This window comes from Orcinus orca, chromosome 14, assembly GCF_937001465.1.
Source record: "Orcinus orca chromosome 14, mOrcOrc1.1, whole genome shotgun sequence".
NCBI lineage: Eukaryota > Metazoa > Chordata > Mammalia > Artiodactyla > Delphinidae > Orcinus > Orcinus orca.
In genome coordinates this window covers 42,256,275-42,275,430 of record NC_064572.1, presented here as the reverse complement: position 1 = coordinate 42,275,430, position 19,156 = coordinate 42,256,275, and the positions used below count along the sequence as shown (strand labels likewise).

The 19,156-nt window shown below is 38.7% G+C and overlaps 2 protein-coding genes across 2 annotated transcripts in view; one reads left to right on the top strand and one right to left on the bottom strand.

Annotated features, from left to right (window-relative positions):
• BMPR1A (bone morphogenetic protein receptor type 1A) overlaps positions 1 to 19,156 on the bottom strand; it is a 144,272-nt gene that overhangs the window by 43,335 nt on the left and 81,781 nt on the right. The window contains exon 2 of the mRNA XM_004273000.3: positions 18,892 to 19,006. The gene's annotated coding sequence lies outside the window, so the exon portion shown is untranslated. The remainder of the gene's footprint in view (positions 1 to 18,891; positions 19,007 to 19,156) is intronic.
• Positions 11,208 to 11,630, top strand: LOC117202564 (ATP synthase subunit f, mitochondrial-like). The gene has a single exon (XM_033434169.2). The coding sequence runs from the start codon at positions 11,370 to 11,372 to the stop codon at positions 11,628 to 11,630; it is 261 nt and encodes an 86-aa protein (XP_033290060.1). The 5' UTR covers positions 11,208 to 11,369.

Below are 19,156 nucleotides of genomic sequence, written 5' to 3'. Positions count from 1 at the left end.
TGACCCTTACAGTAAGTAAAATTATTCCTACTTTTACAGAGAAGAGACAGGTTCAGGAAGCTAAAGTGACCTGCTGAATTCTATACAGCTAGTAACTTGAAGCAAAAACTAAAACCCAGGTCTTTTATTCCCAAGTGCAGTGTTTTATCCAGTAAGTACATCAAAAGGGAAATAGGAAGTTATTCTTTATTGAGCCACATAAGATTTTATTTCATCTTCACAACTCTGCAAGGAAAAAGTGAAGCTCAGCAAAGTTAAGAAACTTGCTCAAGTTCACACAACCAATAAGCAGCAAGTCTGCTGCTGAGAAAGCTCAAATTCCATTCACTATTGCATAGTCAGGAGCGACAGGTAATGAGAAAAAAATGGAAACTACTGTGCCCCTTATTACACTATTGCTTTTCAGCAAAAACAAAGCAAGAACAAGCCCGCCCACCCCGGCCCCCAAATAAAACCTAACCATTCTGCTTTGTGATGCTGACCTGGGATACCACTAACAAGTCTTTTACCAGCTGGTTCCTTGATAGGTTCTGCCAAAAGGGGAGGGAAGAAGGGACTTTCATCTTTCTGACTTTGTTTGTTGTTCCTGTCAGAGTTATCTGAACTACAGCCTTTGCCATAGCAGCAGCAGTAGATTCCATTTCCAGCTTCCTTCCACACTCCCAGAACCAGCCTCATGGCCCCTGTGCAGACCCAACTGTGCCTACACCTCAGGGTCTGAGTGCCAGTGCCTCAAGACCCCAGAGCAGGTCCTCGGGAGCCGGCAGTAGCTGGGCTCTGAGCTCCCTCAACAGAGGACTGGGTCAGGGCTCCACAGGGGCACTCCTCCAAGCTTCTAGGTTCTGAAACCTCAGCCTCTTAAGGGTGGTATTTGCTTCCCACAATTAGTATTTCAGTTTAATCCCAGTGTTCCTTTAGCTTTTTCAATCCTTCAATACCTGTGTAGTCAACTCCCTACACCAAATTCTCTCTGTTAAAATAACCAGTGTGGTTTCAGCTTTCCTGACAGGGCCCTGATTGATACAAATACTTTCAGAAAACAGATCTCAGAGGGTAACTGACTGACTATATCCACACATACTACATAAACATTTTTTAATATATTCACTTCATCAAAGAGGTCTAACATTTCCTAAGTGCTTACAAAGTGTGTTTTAATATATATTCAAAGAGTATTCTAAGATATTCTGACTTTAGGAATGAATTCTTCTAGACTCAGTACCTATTTCACTTTTCCCACCACAAATAATTTTAACCTATCAAAGTTAGAAATTTGTTCAAGATTGGGTGGTCTTTCTGTTCTAACCTATGTGACCCAAGTCAAAATGCTTGAAAGAGCACCAAAATTTGGCTATCAAAACATTTCTCTTTTCCTTAGCGATACATTTAATCAAAAACTTCTGCAATTAACTCAGTAAATCCCTGTGGCCAAAAAATTAATCCAAATGCTAAATCAATTTTTAAGGAGAATATATCTAACTTCTAGAACTGGGGGAAAAAAGTCAAAGCAGAACTTCAAGAATAACAAAAAACAAACCCATTTTTCACTCAGGAAACCAAATCAAAGTATATCTGTATTTATGTCCTCAATATGAAACACCCTTTCAAAAAGAGTCACAAGTTTCTGCAAGTTTGTACCTCCCTAAGAAGATATGGAAATATACAGGTGATTTTTCGGTTGGAACAATGACTGGGGTAGGACAGGACACACAGTGACCAGGGCCCAAAATGGAAAATGCAATGCAATGTGCAAGGACAATCCCTCAAAACAAAGAATTGTCTCAACCAAATGCCAATAGGGATCTCCTTGTGGAGAAACAACTATTCTTGACGAGAACGACCTATCAGATTCCATTTTGTTTTGGCCACGCCACAAGGCTTGCGGGATCTTAGTTCCCTGACCAGGGATCGAACCTTGGCCCTCAGCAGTGAAAGCACAGAGCCTTAACTGCTGGACTGTCAGGGAATTTCCTCTTAGGTTCTAGATATTCAAAAAGCAATAGTTTTAGGCCTCTAAGAAGAAAAATTATCTTAATCAAACTAATGTCTGAATGCAACTTTACTTTTACTTTACTTTTTTTCCTTCTCATTTGACCACTTTACAAAAGGAATCATATTCTTGCTGTGTTAACCACAGTGCTTGTACAATGCAAAAGTAATTTAAAAATCAACCATTTTTCTCCACTTTTTTCCCTCTATCTACAACTTTAAAAAATTCATTGTACACAGGTTTCCCTGAAGCACCAGAAGTAGAGGCTCTGTCCTAGGCCAAGCCAATCAGCATATTCTATCTCCTATGCCACAATGAAAAGTTCAGGGGTGAGCCGTACTAACATGGTCTAAGGACTTCAGCTGGCCCTGCAGAGATAAAGTCACTCTTTCAGATTGAACATGAATAAGAAAATAGCAGCTGCTGGCAGCTACGTTGGGACCAGAAGGGGAACCAGAGGCAGAGCTGGGAGAGTAAAAGAAGCCAGATCCTTGGAGCTATCAATGAGCTGCTCAAACAACCCTGCCTGACACCTGGATTGCTTAAGGACTTTTCAGTTAACAGCCAATAAATTCTCCTTATATTTTAGGTCAGAGAGAGATAATTTTTCTGATATAACCAAATATTAAAGGAAAAGGTACACTTGAGTATTCTGGGTTAGATCAGCATAAAATTAGTACTTCTGAGTAATGTCAAATATCTCAGAAAAAGATACTCAATAACACATATGCAACAACAACAAAAAAGACTGGTACAAGATAGAATTACTTTTAAGATAGCTCAAATAGTATAAAAATTTACTTAATAATGTAATCAGCAGCTATATAATTTATCATTCCTGGTCTTCCTCCTCTTACCCCCTAAATCTGCTAGACCCTTGGTCTTTCTCACCATAACTAACAGTCTCTCTACTTCTAGTTTCCCAGGCCAAAAGTCTTGGAGTCATTCTGGGCAACTCCTTTCTTCCCTCTCATACTCCACAGGCTATGGTCAGCAAATCCTGTTGGTTCTACCTTCAGAATATATCCAGAACCTATGCATTTCTCACCACATCCACTATTATCTCTCTGGTCCAAGTCACTAACTAACCTTTTGCCTGGATTACTGAAAAAGCCTCCTAGAACTGGACTCTTTGCTTCTGCCCTTATCCACCTACAATATATTCTCAACACAGCAGCCAAAGTGGTGATAAAAAGCATATTAGATCACATCACTCCCCTTTTCAAAACCCTCCAATGGTTCTCCAACTCACTCAGAGTAAAAGCTGAAATCTACCATGGCCAACAAGACTCCAACTCCTCTACTTCAGCAGCATGGGCCTCCTGGTTCCTCAAACATTTCAGGGATGGCCCTGCTGCAGGACCTCTGCAAGTTCCTCTGTCTATAATATTCCTCCCCAAGACATCTATCCATATGACTTGCTACCTGACCTCTTCCAAGTGCTTACTCAGTACCCCTTTCTTATTTAGTGTTCCTACTCATCCTATTTAAAACTGTAATCCCATCCACATCGCTGGCACTCCCATCTTCCATCCCTGATATTTTTTTTTCTCTTTAGCACTTGTCACCTGTAATTTTACATATAACTTACTATTTGTTTTGTTTATTGCCTGCCACCTGCTCCAGAATGTATGCTCCATAAGGGCAGGTGTATAAGTCTACTTTTTCACTCTGTATTTGTAGCACCTAGGATGGTGCTTGGCACATATTTGGTACTAAATAAATATTTGCTGAGGGAATGATTGAGTATAGCAGAAGGAATTAAAACGTTATGCCAATTCCTTTTACTTTCACATACAAATGAGACTTTCCCATAAGGGCTATGCTATGGATAAACTATGCCATTTCCTTTTCTCAACACAACTGAAATGATACAAAAACCACACTACTTCCTTTTGCTCACTTTGAGCCCTGACTTGTGTCAAGATCCAGTAAAAAAAACTTTTTTCCACTGTTTTCACTGGATATACTCAAGTTTGAGTATATGTGAGTAAATTAAAAGGTCTTGAGTATGTCTTGAGACTCAATGTCTTGAGTATATTTGAGTAAATTAAAAGGTCTTTAAGAAAGACATGTATCAGTAAACATTATTTCCCAAGACCTAAAATATTGCTTAAGGCAAACAATGGCTTGGGTTATATTCTGACAGTACCACATAGTTACAGCAAGTTAAATAATTGTGGAAATAACCACAGACAAAAAGAAAATACAGTCCTTTGGTACAAACAATGTGGTCTGACAAAGGGAACTTCAAAGCACTATCTAAACTCAACTGTAATCTTTCAATTAAGTAAAGGTTCAAAGGTAGTATTTATATGTAAATTGTAAGTAACCAAAGGCCCTGAATAAGACCAGAGGGTGTTAAAATCAGATTGTTAACAGTTCCGCCCTGACAAGCATGAACCACAAACTATAGGAAACGAAACCCTGCAAACCTATAGGTCTGAGAAACAACACTCAAGATGACAAATTCGGGCTTATTAATGTGAAGAGCTTGGAAATCCAGAAAGAGTTTTCCCCGTTTTGGATGAAACATCTCCATTTTATTTTCTTTACTCTGTCAGAACATGTCTTAGGTTAGAATGTGCTGGTTTAGAGTGTTTTCATGAAGAAATTCTGTGGCAGACTTGACATTAACTTGTCCTTTTTTCCCTTTTAGTATCTTTCTTTCAGCTCCTAGTTTAAATACTTATCAACTTATATTTTTATTAAATATAAAAATATTTTTATTAAATATAAAACATATTTTTATTAAATACTTATCAACTTATATTTTTACTAAATATAAAAATATACTGTGTTAAGTAACACAGTCTTAGAGTCAGGAGACCTAGGATTCAGTTGCAAATTCTGCCTAATTGGCTAGTTGATCTTGGCCCACTCACTTCCCTCTCCAGGCCTTAGTTTCCTCATCTGTAAAATAAATAATACCATGAAGACTTCTACCTCTCATATCCTATGAGTCTATGAACTACACTCCTGAATGCAGTGCCTCAAAGATTTCACCTAATTATATAGGTACTGAGTAAAGCAGGGCAAATACCACTGAAGCGCCACCCCTTCCCCGGTTCTGAGGGAACCACTATTCTGATTATGGTACTTAACACTCATGTCTTTACATGCTTTTATACTATATGTGGTATATATCCCAAATAATATTGTTTTGCATACTGTTAAATTTGCTATAGATGTATAAAAATTGTATCTTCCTATATGTATATTTTTATAATTTGCTTATTTTTCACTCAACGTTGTGATTACCATCATAGATACATATAGTTCCTATTAATTCGTTTTCATTGTTATATAGTATTCCATTTTATGATTATTTTATAGCTGTATTTATCTGTTCTTATGTTGATGGACATTTTAGGTTGTTCCTAGGTTTTGGTATTATGAGCAATGCTGCAATAAATAAACCTGAATAGATGCTTTTGTTATTGTTGTTTGGGTAAATAATTCTGAAAGATAGATTTCTAGAAGTGGGATTCTGGGTCTGATAGTACTTTTGGTAGATATTTTGGTAACCCCCTCTGGGACAGTACCATTTTGTACTTCCAAGTGTACAACACTGATACAAGGACAATTTTAAAATACTACTGAAGGATACAGAATAAACTTTAACACATGGAAAAACATACCACATTATGTATAGAAAACTTCAAGATCATGTACATCAACTGTTCCTAAATTAATTATAAACTTAATGATATTCTTTATCACATTACAGTTCCCTTCTATTCTTCATTTGCTAATAAGAGTTTTCATCATAAATGGGGTTGAATTACATCACGTACTTTTTCTCCATCTATTGATATAATCACAGTGGCTTCCTCCCTCAATGTGTTAATGTATAAATTAATTAGTAATAATCCGTATTAAGAGCTCTCTTTGTTTTTAAGATTTTTTTTTGATGTAGACCATTTTTAAAGTCTTTATTGAATTTGTTACAATATTGCTTCTGTTTTATGTTTTGGTTTTTTTGGCTGCAAGGCATGTGGGATCTTAGCTCCCCAACCAGAGATCGAACCCGCATTCCCTGCATTGGAAGGCAAAATCTTACCCACTGGACCGCCAGGGAAGTCCCTGAGAGCTCTCTCAAAGAGTAAGCTATCTGTGGTAGTTTTAAAATATGTCCACAAATTCTTTCATTTTCCTCTTTTCAAGAGGTGGAACCTAATTACTTTGAGAGTGGGCCAGACTGAGAGATTCCCTCCTAACAAACAGAATAAAGTGAAAGTGACAAAGTATGACTTCTGAGACTAGGTCTTGAAAGGTAATGCAGCTTTCTCCTTGCTCTCTTTCTTGGATATCTATTCTGGGGAAACCCAGCTGCCATGGTGTTAGTATATTCAAGGAATCTGTGGAGAGGCTCATACGGTGAGGAACAGAGGCCTCCTGCCAACTGCCATGAGAATGTGTCATCTTGGAAGTGGATTCTCCTCCAGTCAAGCTTTTAAATGAATGTAGCCCCTGTTGACAAAACTACAATCTCACAAAATATCCTGAATCAAAACCACCCAGTAAATTGCTCCTGAATTTCTGTAAGTTAATTTAAGCTTTCATTATTTCAAGTCCTTACGTTTTGGAATGAATTGTTATGCAGCAACAATAACTAACACATTAACATCCTTGGATTTCTGGGATAAATTCTGTTTTGTCATCGTTAAATAAATGTTTTGTCTGGTCTCTGTGCCTGGTTCCTGGGTGACAGAAGTGTCTTTGTTATTCACAAGCCTCATGGACCACACCTGAGTTTATGCTAATGAATGACTCAGGATGGGGGATGGTCACCAAAATGACCAGTGATGTGATTAGAAGAGGGTTTGGGGGCTTCCCTGGTGGCGCAGTGGTTAAGAATCCATCTGCCAATGCAGGGGACATGGGTTCAAGCCCTGGTCCAGGGAGATCCCACATGCCTCGGAGCAACTAAGCCCGTGCGCCACAACTACTGAGCCTGCGTTCTAGAGCCCACGAGCCACAACTACTGAGCCCGCGTGCCACAACTACTGAAGCCCATGCACCTAGAGCCTGTGCTCTGCAACAAGAGAAGCCACGGCAACATGAAGCCCGCACACTGCAAAAGAGAGTAGCTCCTGCTCACCACAACTAGAGAAGGCCTGCACGCAGCTTTCTCTAGAAAGACCCAACGCAGTCAAATATAAATAAATAAATTTATTTTAAAAAATAAGTCTACCACTTTCTTAAATTCTGTGAGTCATATAAATGAATTGTCAAATGTGAGGGGCGGTCACGGGAATCCTCCTGGATTTGTAGCCAGTTAGTCAGAAGTGTGAGTAGCCTGGGGACCCCCAAACTTGTGACTGGCATCTCAAATGAGGGCAGTCTTGTTGGGGACTGTGCCCTTAAAACTGTGGAGTCTGACACTAACAGTGGGTAGGCAGTGTCAGAACTGTATTGCAGTACTGTAGACATGATCACGTTTAGATACACCACTGGATTTGTTTTGCTAACAATTTTGTTAGGTTTTACATCTATGTTCATAAGAAAGACTGACCTATAATTTTTTTCTCATATTATCCATGTCTGGTTTCGGTATCAAGGTTATACTACTCACACAGAATAAGCTGAGGAACTTTCCTTATTTTGCTATTCTCTCAAACAGTCTTTGTATATCTGGACATATCTACCCCTTGAATAGTTTCATAGAACTCACCTTTAAAACCATCTGAGCCAAGGGCTTATCTGTGAGTATATGGGAGGAGGCAGATCTTTCACTAAAAATTAAAATTCTCTAATAATTACAGAAATATCTAGGTTTTTTATTTCACCTTAATCAATTTTACTGTCACGTTTTAAAAATTGTTGTTTTATTTAAATTGTAAAATGTAGGAGTTCCCTGGTGGCACAGTGGTTAAGAATCCTCCTGCCAATGCAGGGGACACGGGTTCAAGCCCTGGTCTGGGGAGATCCCACATGCCACGGAGCAACTAAGCCCATGTGCCACAACTACTGAGCCTGTGCTCTAGAGCCTGCTAGCCACAACTACTGAGCCCGCATGCTGCAACTACTGAAGCCCGTGTACCTAGAGCCCGTGCTCTGCAAGAAGAGAAGCCACTGCAATGAGAAGCCCGTGCATCGCAACAAAGAGTAGCCCCCGCTCACCACAACTACAGAAAGGCTGCACTCAGCAACAAAGACCCAATGCAGCCATAAATAAATAAATTTTAAAAAAAGTATAGGCATAAACTTATTCAAGGTATCTTTTATTTTTAAAAAATCTCTGCTATATCTGAAGTTATGTCCTCCTTTCCATTCCCAATACTACTTGTGCTTTCTGGGTTTTTCTTGATCAGTTATTCAAATCGTTTGTCTGTTTTATCAGCCTTTTCAAGAAACCAACTTTTGGCTATGTTAACTCTCTCCATCGTATCTTAAAAAAACAAAACAAAACAAAACAAACTTTTCCAATTAGCCCCAATTCTATCACTTATTAACTAAAAGTGTAGATAAGTTTTTCTCTGTGCCTCAGTTTTCCCATCTGTAAAGTGGGAATAATAAGAGTACCTACCTCAACAGGGTTGTTGCAAAGATTAAATGAGATAATCCTTGTAAAGCACATGGAACAGTGCCTGGTAAATATAACAAGTGCTCTACAAGTGTTAGCTTTTATTTTTATCACCTATTTTACTTCACTTGAATTTATTCTGTTGTTCTTTTCCTAATTTAAATTAGGTGCTTATCTTATTAATATTTTTAATCTTTTAATATGAGTATGTAAGGCTTCAACATGTCACACAAGCTTAATAAGTCCTAATTTTCTTTATTGTTTAGTTCTAGGTGTTTTCTGACTTGCATTATCATTTTATTTTTGACCTGTGGGATTTACGGAGGTAGGTTTTTAAATTTCCAAATGTGTGCCTGTATATACTGTTTGTTACTCAGTTTTAACTTAAGTGTATGTTTACAAAAAGTATGGCTGATATGATCATTTGAACTGTATAAGAACTTGCTATACAGCCTAGTACATGATCACTTTTAATAAAATGCTAACTTCTAAACCAAACCTAACTTCTAAAACTAAATGACCTTGTCATGCTCTCTGCTTAAAAAAATCTATAAATATTCTCATTTCATAGGATGGAATTACCAAGGCATAAGAAGAATTGTTATGATCCGGCCTCCGCCAGGCTTTCTAACACCATCTTCCCATTCACTCCTCATACCTTTACAATGATCCAACTACACTGAAATCACCGAAGCCTCTATATTTACAGGCATCCCTTTTAGACTCCCATCCTTTGCACATCCTTTTTGTTCTTCCCTTTGTTTCTCACCAAGTTAACTACAGTTCACTCTTCAGACTTGATCTATGCATCATCTGTGTAAGCAATCCCTGACCCCTACATATCAGGTTGAGTGAGCTGGCCCATCTCTGTACTTGTAGTGTACCCAGAACATGAACCATAGCTGTGCCTTAGCTCTTGACTAACACTCATTCATAAAGTATTTATTAATTACTTGGTATGTGCATCACACTTATACAACAGTCAATGAAACAGACGTGATCCCTCCTCTCATAACGCTTATTTAGTCAGGTTGATTCTTTTGACTTATCTTGCAGCACTTGTAGCCTCTATTTTCTAGCATGTTACTAAGCAAAACAATAAATGTTCAATAGGTGAATGAAATGAATAAAAATAATATTAATATCTTAAGGGAAACATAACTGGGGAGTTAAATCAACTATAAAATCATATAATAAACTCTAATAGTTCTTTGTAAGTATACTAACATCCACAAATGCATCTCCAAACCTTACAGTTACAGCCAGCTACTACTAACCCAACAATCCAAGTACTAGCTCAATAACGTTGCTCCCCAAATCACCACCCCTCTGGTGATTTCTAGATGTTAAAGAAATTTATATCCAAGTCATGAAACGGGGAACCTTAGTATATGCAAAAGCCCTTTTCCCCCAAATATTTCTGCCTTATTTCATATTTTGAATGATCTTTGCTCTAAGTTTATTAGCTTTTTCTTATAATACTGTTTTTTATACTATGAAGTAAGAATTCTAACATGTTATACATACTTGACATGTACTAACTCATTTAGTCCTCACACTAACTATATAAGGCAAGTATTCTCATTATGCATAATTTTATAAAAATAAATCCCCCAAATCAATAACCTGTAATGTAAAGGTCGGTGAGGTGCAAATGGGGTGGAGGGGACTGTGGTAAGGAGGGCAGTGGGGTGAGGGTAGTGAAGAGGGCTTTAGGCTTCGGTGCATACTGTCAAAATTGATTGCAAGAACTTATTCATGCCTCATTTATGTAGTCTTTTTAAAATTAAAAAAAATTGTTCTGCAAAGAGACAATTAAGCCTCCTCTAGCCCTTAACCCACAAAAAAATGGACGCGAGGGAGGAAAGGAAGAAAGGACGAACAGGTAGGAAGTAGGTGAGCTGAGAAGTTATACTAGAATTTCTATCTGAGACACCCAGAAAGAAACTATTGAAAATATAAGATAGTAGAACAGGAGAGAAGTATTAGGATGGAGGATAAAGACAGGAATTGAAATGTCACTATAGATTATGAAAAGATGCTACTGGAAATCTTGTGGCACGCTCTTCCTACAGTACCATATGCAGTTGCAATAACACAAACCACCACCGGAATCTAAAAGCATCCAAACTGGAGAATGATCAAATAAGTAAGCAAGGAGAATACCCACCAAACTTAAATTAAGAAAAGAATAAAGATATCTGAGTTATGAGGAGGTAGTCTGAATTGAAGAGAATGGGAATAGACTTTCTCTGTCTCCCTTTGAGGAGTAGCACAATAACCAAAGAGCCTGAGAGGCCTGTAGGATGTTTCTGAGACCATAAGTTCTAGGTTTCTCTACAGAAGACAGTAGGTGTGGGAATACATTTTCAATGGAGTCCAAGGAGAGACCAATAGGAAAGATGAAGCTCATCTTCAAGCCTGGCACTATAACTGCGTTCTGCAATGCTGGACCCTCAAAAGGCTGCTCCAGCTAACAGATCTCAGCAGACGTAGAAGCAACTCTCATCTGCCACACTGCTAACAGATCTTGCAGTCGGGAGGGCCTGAGGACTGCTCCCAGAGCTTCAAGAAATGGGCAACAATTTGTCGGCCCCCTTGTTATCAGTCCACAGGACAGAAACAACTCTGACTTTCGTGCCTATTGGTTTGCCACTGAACAATAGATCCTATAGCCAGAACTAAATGAGTGCTTAGGGAACCCAGAGCCCCAGAATGGGCATAAAAAAATACAATTCATTTAAAGGGAATTCAGCAAACGGAGGGAAGGCTAAGCTGAAAATCAGAACAGCGGCTTCTAGTTAAACGGAACTATTAGCAAAGATTGAGTGACAGTGAATATCCAAGACAATGTTAGTTGTACCAGTGGAGAAGAAACTCATGGATGTCAAAATAAAGGATCTGCCAAACTGGATACTGACGCAAGACTTCACCCCCAAAGGCACCATCAGAGCGTTTCAAAGAGGTTACTACCAGTATGACAACAAGTATGTCAATATAAACAAAGGGAGCACCCTTGGGGTTTCTATGGTGCTGGAAGCTGACGTGCTTTTCAACTACTGCATTTCTTACAAGGAACTCAAACATGAACAGCTACGCAAGAACCACTGATGAGGGTCCCACGTGAAGGGTGCTCTCTGCAGTCCTTACCATGACCATCTTTGCCCTGAACCTCTCTTTGAAGAACTTGATCTTTGCTGAATCCTATTACACCCTGAGAATTAATGCCCAATGAAAGATGACTGGTACATTTTTTAAATTTTTTAAATTAAAAAAAAGAAGACACTGGGTGACTCAGAAGGCTGCCAGTTTTGATTAGGATCTAGAGGAGAAGAGGCTCTCAGCAGATCAAGCTCTGATGCAAGCTGCCCTGATGCTCAGATGCAAAGGTATTAGAGACATCTGTGGTAAACGGACGCCATGTCAATTCTCTGGCAAGTTCCAGTAGGAGAGTTGCAGCACAGCCCTCCAGATTTTCTGAAGCAAGCACATAACTTCTACAACACTGCATGAAAAGTGTAGCTCCTGGCATGATATTGGGCCCTAGCAGAGTTCCCAACCATGAAACATTAAGGTTTAGTGACCAGAGCTACCCATCATGATCCACCAAGTCACTAGGTTAGGCACAGCAGCAATCCACTGTGTGATGTAATAGGACCTAGGCAGGTCCAGAAGGCACTACTAAACTACAAGAGGTGGCCCAGAGCTTCATGTCACCTACCTCTACCATATTGGTATCTTTACTTCTGCTCACACCAATGACTTTATGGTTGGTTACTGGTGGCCAATGACAAAAAAACAAACAAACAAACAAACAAAAACACCTGGGGCCTGGTTAACAGAAACAAATAAAAAATGGATTACTACTGCTCTACAGCCCTATTTGGATGGCTCTGAAAGACAATGATGAGGTAGAAATTCTCTCAGTGGGTACGGCGCAGGGAGAAGTGACCAGAGAAGGGAAAACATGGACTCCTTGGGAGTGGCAAATGGTATGGCTGACTGGTTAGGGGGATAGAAGGGGCAAAACTGGAAAATAAGAGGGACTTCCCTGGTGGCGCAGTGGTTGAGAGTCCGCCTGCCGATGCAGGGGATGTGGGTTCGTGCCCTGGTCCGGGAGGATCCCACATGCTGCGGAGCGGCTGGGCCCGTGAGCCATGGCCGCTGAACCTGCGCGTCCGGAGCCTGTGCTCCGCAACGGGAGAGGCCACAACAGTGAGAGGCCCACATACCACAAAAACAAAAAAAAACAAAAAACACTGGAAAATAAGAGAAAGAATTTGGAGAAGAGACATGTCGATGGTTCTGTGGGAGTCGGCACAAAGTGCCAATCTTCTATGTCTTATGTTAATGCCCACCACAAAGCACCAAGAGGGAAGGTGCATTGAACTGCATCGCAACTACAGATGGAGTGACTTGTCAGTGGACATCAGCCAGCTTCTGCTCTCGACCACCTCAATGCTTAAGCAATAGGGCTGTGAATGGAGGAGCCCTAGTGACAGAAAGGAAGGCTTTACAAAGGCCCAGCAGCATGGTTTCCTTCTCATGAAGGTGACCTAATTACTGCTGCTGTGGAATGCCAACTAACACATGCAGGTGCAGAACTGACACTGACTCCAGATGTGGGTTTGCCTTTCCTGCCCACAATATACCCCATGGACAGCACCACTATCCCACAGATTACAGGATCAATTATGGCCTCAGGACCAGCTGCAGTAGAGGGACTACAGCATGTTCCCCTAACCCTCCTGTTTTAGAGACTGCTTTTAGCAATTACAACCAGCCACCACTCTGAAGGGTCAGTGACAGAGTGGACTTAACAGAACACGAAGTAATCTGCATAATAAAAGGGGTGGCAGACACTTGCAGTGCTCAGATCTATGCACTGTCCAACAGCATCTGACATCAAGTGTGAGCCAAGGCACTGCTCTGTTTTGCTCCTCAGGGCTTCCTCCAAACCCAAAGACGACTGCTCAGCAGTATACAGGCACAACTACACAAGTGCTAGAGTTAGAGCTCCAGGAGCCATCCTCAATTAACAAAAGATGAAAGTCAGTGGATAAATGTCCCAAGTTCCTGTCCGTCCTTTGGTGGGACAATGCTGAGGTGCATTCAGAAGGTACCCAAGGAAATTGAATCCCAGTTGCTCACAGTGATAACTAGCTCATGAACAAATTTTATGTAACTTTACTTTCTTCTCTCTCTCACTTTTCCCATTCTCTCATTTCTGCTTCTCTAGATCATCTCCCAAATAAACTACCCAAGCCATAAATCCCTTTCTCAGGCTCTACTTTCAAAGAAACCCAAACTAAGACGTGGTGCAGTTCGAACTCAAACTGAAGAAACTTTGCTCCACTGCCTGTGCTTTGAAGAAGAGTGTGTTGCCTCTAAGTAGAAGAATGTAGTGCAGTACACTATGGGAAACTAAACATAAGTTAGAAGCAACGAGTAAGAATGTACACAGCAACATGAAGAGATATAACTTTCTGGTGCTAAAGAAAATAGTGGGAAAAAAAAGGGCAGAATATCTGTAACAAAGCCTAATTAAGTCAATTAAACACATACACACCAACAACACTATGTTTTATAAAGATACATTCACTCAAAGATATAGAGCAAACAAATTAGAATGGTTTCCTATGGCAGAAGGAAAGGAAAATGGGCGTGGAAGTCAAGAATAAAGAAGACAAAATAAAATATATCAACTCAAGGCCCTTATAAAGAACAAAGATAGTAATTTTACTGCCATAAATTGAAGGTATGGTTAACTCTAATTTCTGAACCAGAATTCAAAACAGAGAGAAAATAAAGGTGAACATAATTGTCACTATGTTAAATATTACTTGTCACAATAAATATATAACTGGAAAAGTTTACAGATTCATCTGTGTGCCACCTAAAATCATTCTGAATACTACCAGTGATACACACTCAACACTCTGGGAAACACTGTTGTGACTATTCTGAGATAAGAATGATAGAGGAGGGCTTCCCTGGTGGCGCGGTGGTTGGGAGTCCGCCTGCCGATGCAGGGGACACGGGTTCGTGCCCCGGTCCGGGAAGATCCCACGTGCCGCGGAGAGGCTGGGCCCGTGAGCCATGGCCACTGAGCCTGTGCGTCCGGAGCCTGTGCTCCGCAGCGGGAGAGGCCACAGCAGTGAGAGGCCCGCGTACCGCAAAAAAAAAAAAAAAAAAAAAGAATGATAGAGGAGATCTTAAAATATATATACATATATATTTATACACACACATACATACACAATATATATAGTATAAATATTAATTAATTTGAGGGCTTAACCAAATTTATGTTAGAGAGGAAATAACTTGAAAATATAGTTTAATCATAAAGCCTTTTCTTAATGTGATGTTTCCTTCCTCAATAATGTGATGTTTTCCAATTTTACACAATGCGTAATTACAAAACAAATAGTGACTACTTTATTTTCAACATACAGTGTTGAAATATTTCTGAATATGGCAAAGCCCTAAATCAATCATCAATTAAGAGTTGAAAAGAACTTTAATAAAAGCATTAAAAGTAGTTAGTTTTATAAGGTAATATTACCTCACTATAAGGTATTTCTCTAAGGACGTTATTATACTAATGTTTATTTGTTAAAGTGGAACCATCAAATTCTGCTTAATGAGCGTCTTCACAGGTCTCCATTCATTTAGCAATAATTCTATTAAATGAGATACCATCTTTCAGTAAGTGTCAGAATTATACCTGCAGAAATACTTTAAACATTCTTAAATTTTACTAAATCTTATATAGCATTTAAAATAATAACGAAAGAGATAAATGGGCAGAATAGTATTTATTTCTCAAAAACTACTCTTCTAAAGAGACAACGCTTTGCTTTTTTCACAATACCCCCTTTTCGGTATGCTAAGGCTTGAACAACAAGGTGCAAAATATTTGTTGTATGTAAACAAATGAGGAGACCAACAATACAGCAGAACATCAATTTCAGTGTTTCTTTAAACTTAGAAAACTCGGATTTAACTAGATTTGAAGAATTACTTATGTTTGCTATTAACGATGCCCAATATTATCCCTGCTTTCCAGATAAAAAATGTGGGCATCATCATCTCTTCTCAACATCTAGTCACAAATCAGTGTCCCTTCTTCCTTCACAACATACCCTACTCCATTTAGTCCTTCTTTTCTATTTCCACTATCACCACTCTGACTGAATTCTGATTACCTCATGCCTAACTACTCCTACAGCCTTCCAAGATCCCTGACTCCTCACTCCATTTCTCTAATGATGTATGTTCATACATCACTGCTAGAGTAATTCCCCTAAAATATAGTTTTCTCTATGGCATACTTCCTACCCTCTCCAAGACCTCTTCTACACTCCTATGGAAATATCCATTTTCTATCAATCAGCTTTTCCAGAAACATCTTTTAATTCTTTCTTTACCTACCAAATTCTACTCATCTTTCAAAGCCCAGATCAAATAACCTCTTCTATGTTCTATCTGTACTTCTCAGTGCTACAGAACTCTGACTGGAAGTAATAAATGACTCCTTTGACATTTATCACTTTCATCTGGCAATGCTGGTTATCATTACTTGTATTACTTATATACATACTTTACTGATATGACTATAAGCAGAGGTTGGGGACCATGTTTTTTATTTTCTGATTCCTCCTTTGTGACTTGTTGTTACATAATTTAAAAGGGACCCAAAAAAGTAATATTCTGAAGGACAAAAATAAGTGTTCTGGGACCTTAAACTAGATAAAGAGGGAAAAACATGCCTAGAGAAAAAATAATATGAGCAGAAGGGAGAAAAAACAGGACAATTTCAAATCATCGGCTGAAGAGTATCATACATGCAAGGGGTATAGAAGAAGAAAATTAAACATTTGCTAAATAATCAATGCTTAAAGTTTTTCATAATTTCAGGTAAGTTGATCCCTACCTTGATCAAGATTCTCATTATTTCTTGCTTGCAACAATTAAGAGTATCCTAATTGTCTCTCTGCTTTTGGTATCTCCCCCTTCCAAACTATCATTCACATCACTGCCATGTTAATTGTAACAAAACAAGATTATGATCCAAAATACCTCTGTTAAAATTTTTCAAAGACTGCCAACTACTCACAAAATGAAGTCTAAACTCCTTATCATGGCATCCAGAGTTCTTCACAAACAAGCTCTCTTCCAGCCTTGTCCCTCAAACCCTCTCTCCCGTCCTGAATTCAAACCATACAAAATGATTTCTTCTGTCTTTTGCACACTCTGTACATTTCAAGTTTCCCCTGCTTACACTGGGCTCTATGCATGAAATTCTACTGCCTCCAAATTACACTCAGCAATCTTCTATTTATCCTTTAAAACTCTACTCAAATGCCATTCCCTATGTGAAGCCTCCCTGACAATTCTTGCCTCTAACAATGTTGGTGGAGCCTTTCTAGATGATACCAATACACTTTTCCGATTTCATATAGCACTTTTCAAGTTGCACTCGCATTAACTCTTTGTATACTCATCTCTAAACGGATTATTTTTTGAGAGTAAAGTAAGGAACTCATTTTACCGAATGTTGCATATTCTCGGCACCTAACACAGTACCTGCAGTAGAGTAGGTGTTTAGTAAGTGTTTAAAGGGAGAAAGAAATGGATGGATGCAGGCAAAGCTGTCACTCACTTAATGCTACACTGCTGAGAGACTTTATTACCAGAGGAGTTTGTCCTTACTTTGGTAGGCTAACAAAGAGTTACTGACAGTACATGCAGAATTACCTCTGAGAAAATTTAAGCTGGTAGCAACACACAGATGGAAAAGAGAGTGAGGAGAGGCACAAAGTGGGAAAAGTCCTGCAATATTTCAGGTGAAATGTGATAATAAGAACTTAAACTTGGATGATGACGAGGAGATTAGAAAGGAGATGAAGAAAACATTCATGATATATTATAGAGGTAAAACTGATAGGACTGATCTCTTATTAAGAGTAGGAAAGAAAAGATGAAGAATCAGATTTGGCACTGAGACTTTGAGCATGGGTGACAAAGAGGTCCAGTAACAGAAGTGGGAACACTGAGTGTGAAGCAAGCAGTTGAAAATACGTGTCAAAGCTTAGAAAAGTGTCACAGGAGAGATACGATGTTGAGAGAGATCATTTTAGAGGTAATTGCTGAAATCAAGAGATTAGGAAAGACATAAAAAGGAAAAACAAGAATTTCAATTATAAAACCTTAGGGACGGTCATTATTTAATCATAGGAGGACAACTATTCTTTAATTAAAAAAATAATAGGGGAAGAAAGAAAAAAATTTTGAAGGAGTAATTAAAGAAGTACAACTAGAAGAGCACAGGGTCACAGAAGCCAGCAGCATTTCATGAAAGTAAAAATGGCAACTACTACAGTGATTAAAGAGTATGAAACCTAAAAAAAGACAATTAGAAAGTCATGAATATTTCTCAAAAGAACAAATAGACCAGCTTGGAAGGGACAGAAGGATGATGAATGAATGCTATAAGGAAGCAGAACCTACTATTTAAAGAGGAAAAAGTATAGACCACTTCACAAAAGTGTATGTTCTGGTTTTTATTTTTTAATTTTTTATTTTTTTGTGCGGTATGTGGGCCTCTCACTGTTGTGGCCTCTCCCACTGCAGAGCACAGGCTCCGGACGTGCAAGCTCAGCGGCCATGGCTCACGGGCCCAGCCACTCCGCGGCATGTGGGATCCTCCCAGACCGGGGCACGAACCCGTGTCCCCTGCATCGGCAGGCAGACTCCCAACCACTGTGCCACCAGGGAAGCCCCCTGGTTTTTATTTTTTTAAAGTACAGATCCCTGAAGGATTAAACCTTTTACCTGATAATCTGTCTCTATGGATTTGAAAATAATGAACTTGATTTCTCTGTACATGTTGTCTTAGAATGACTTCTTCTCCCCTGTCCCTTATGTTACTGCAGTTCCCACTTCTTTGAATAAATTCTACCTCCAAAGATCTATTATTCAAAGTAACAATTTTATCCTAAATTCTAAATATGTGAAAGTTTCAGAATAATGTAAACATTCATCTTAATATAATCTTCCATTCTAACCTGTTTTGTCATCATGAGAGGAAAGAAATTATTACATACATCATTTAATGCTTATTTGCTACAATTAAAGAAAGCTGTATTAGTAATAAATACTTTTTACTCCTGAAGAGGTTCAACATTTATAAGGAGAGAAAAATATGTTATAACTATTGATACTTATGAACTCATAAGGAAGGTGATTAAAGAATAAAGAAGCTAACATAAAGATGCAATGGTAATACAGAAGGACTATTTTCAATTGTTAAGAAATGAGAATTTTCATATTATTCTAATTATTTTCTTAAAAGTCTTTTTCTTACCTCAGAGATGTGGCTAGATAAAACTGTACTTCCAATTTTCTCCAAACAGCTTTGACCTATGCTTCCATCTCATGAATTCCAAGACAGTATTAAACTGATGCATATTTTCATAAATCTGTTTAGAAAAAAGGAACATATTCAAGACTGACAGAATGTTTATTTGTCAGAATAACACATGTAGAAGAAATACCAAAATTTTGTCATGCATAAAACTATACATTTTCAATGTAAAGTCAACGAAAACTTCTACAGTACTTTAGAAATC

What these genes read in the sequence shown, in the direction of transcription:
- LOC117202564 (XM_033434169.2), top strand. Translation starts at nt 11,370, where the DNA reads ATGTTAGTTGTACCAGTGGAGAAGAAACTCATGGATGTCAAAATAAAG.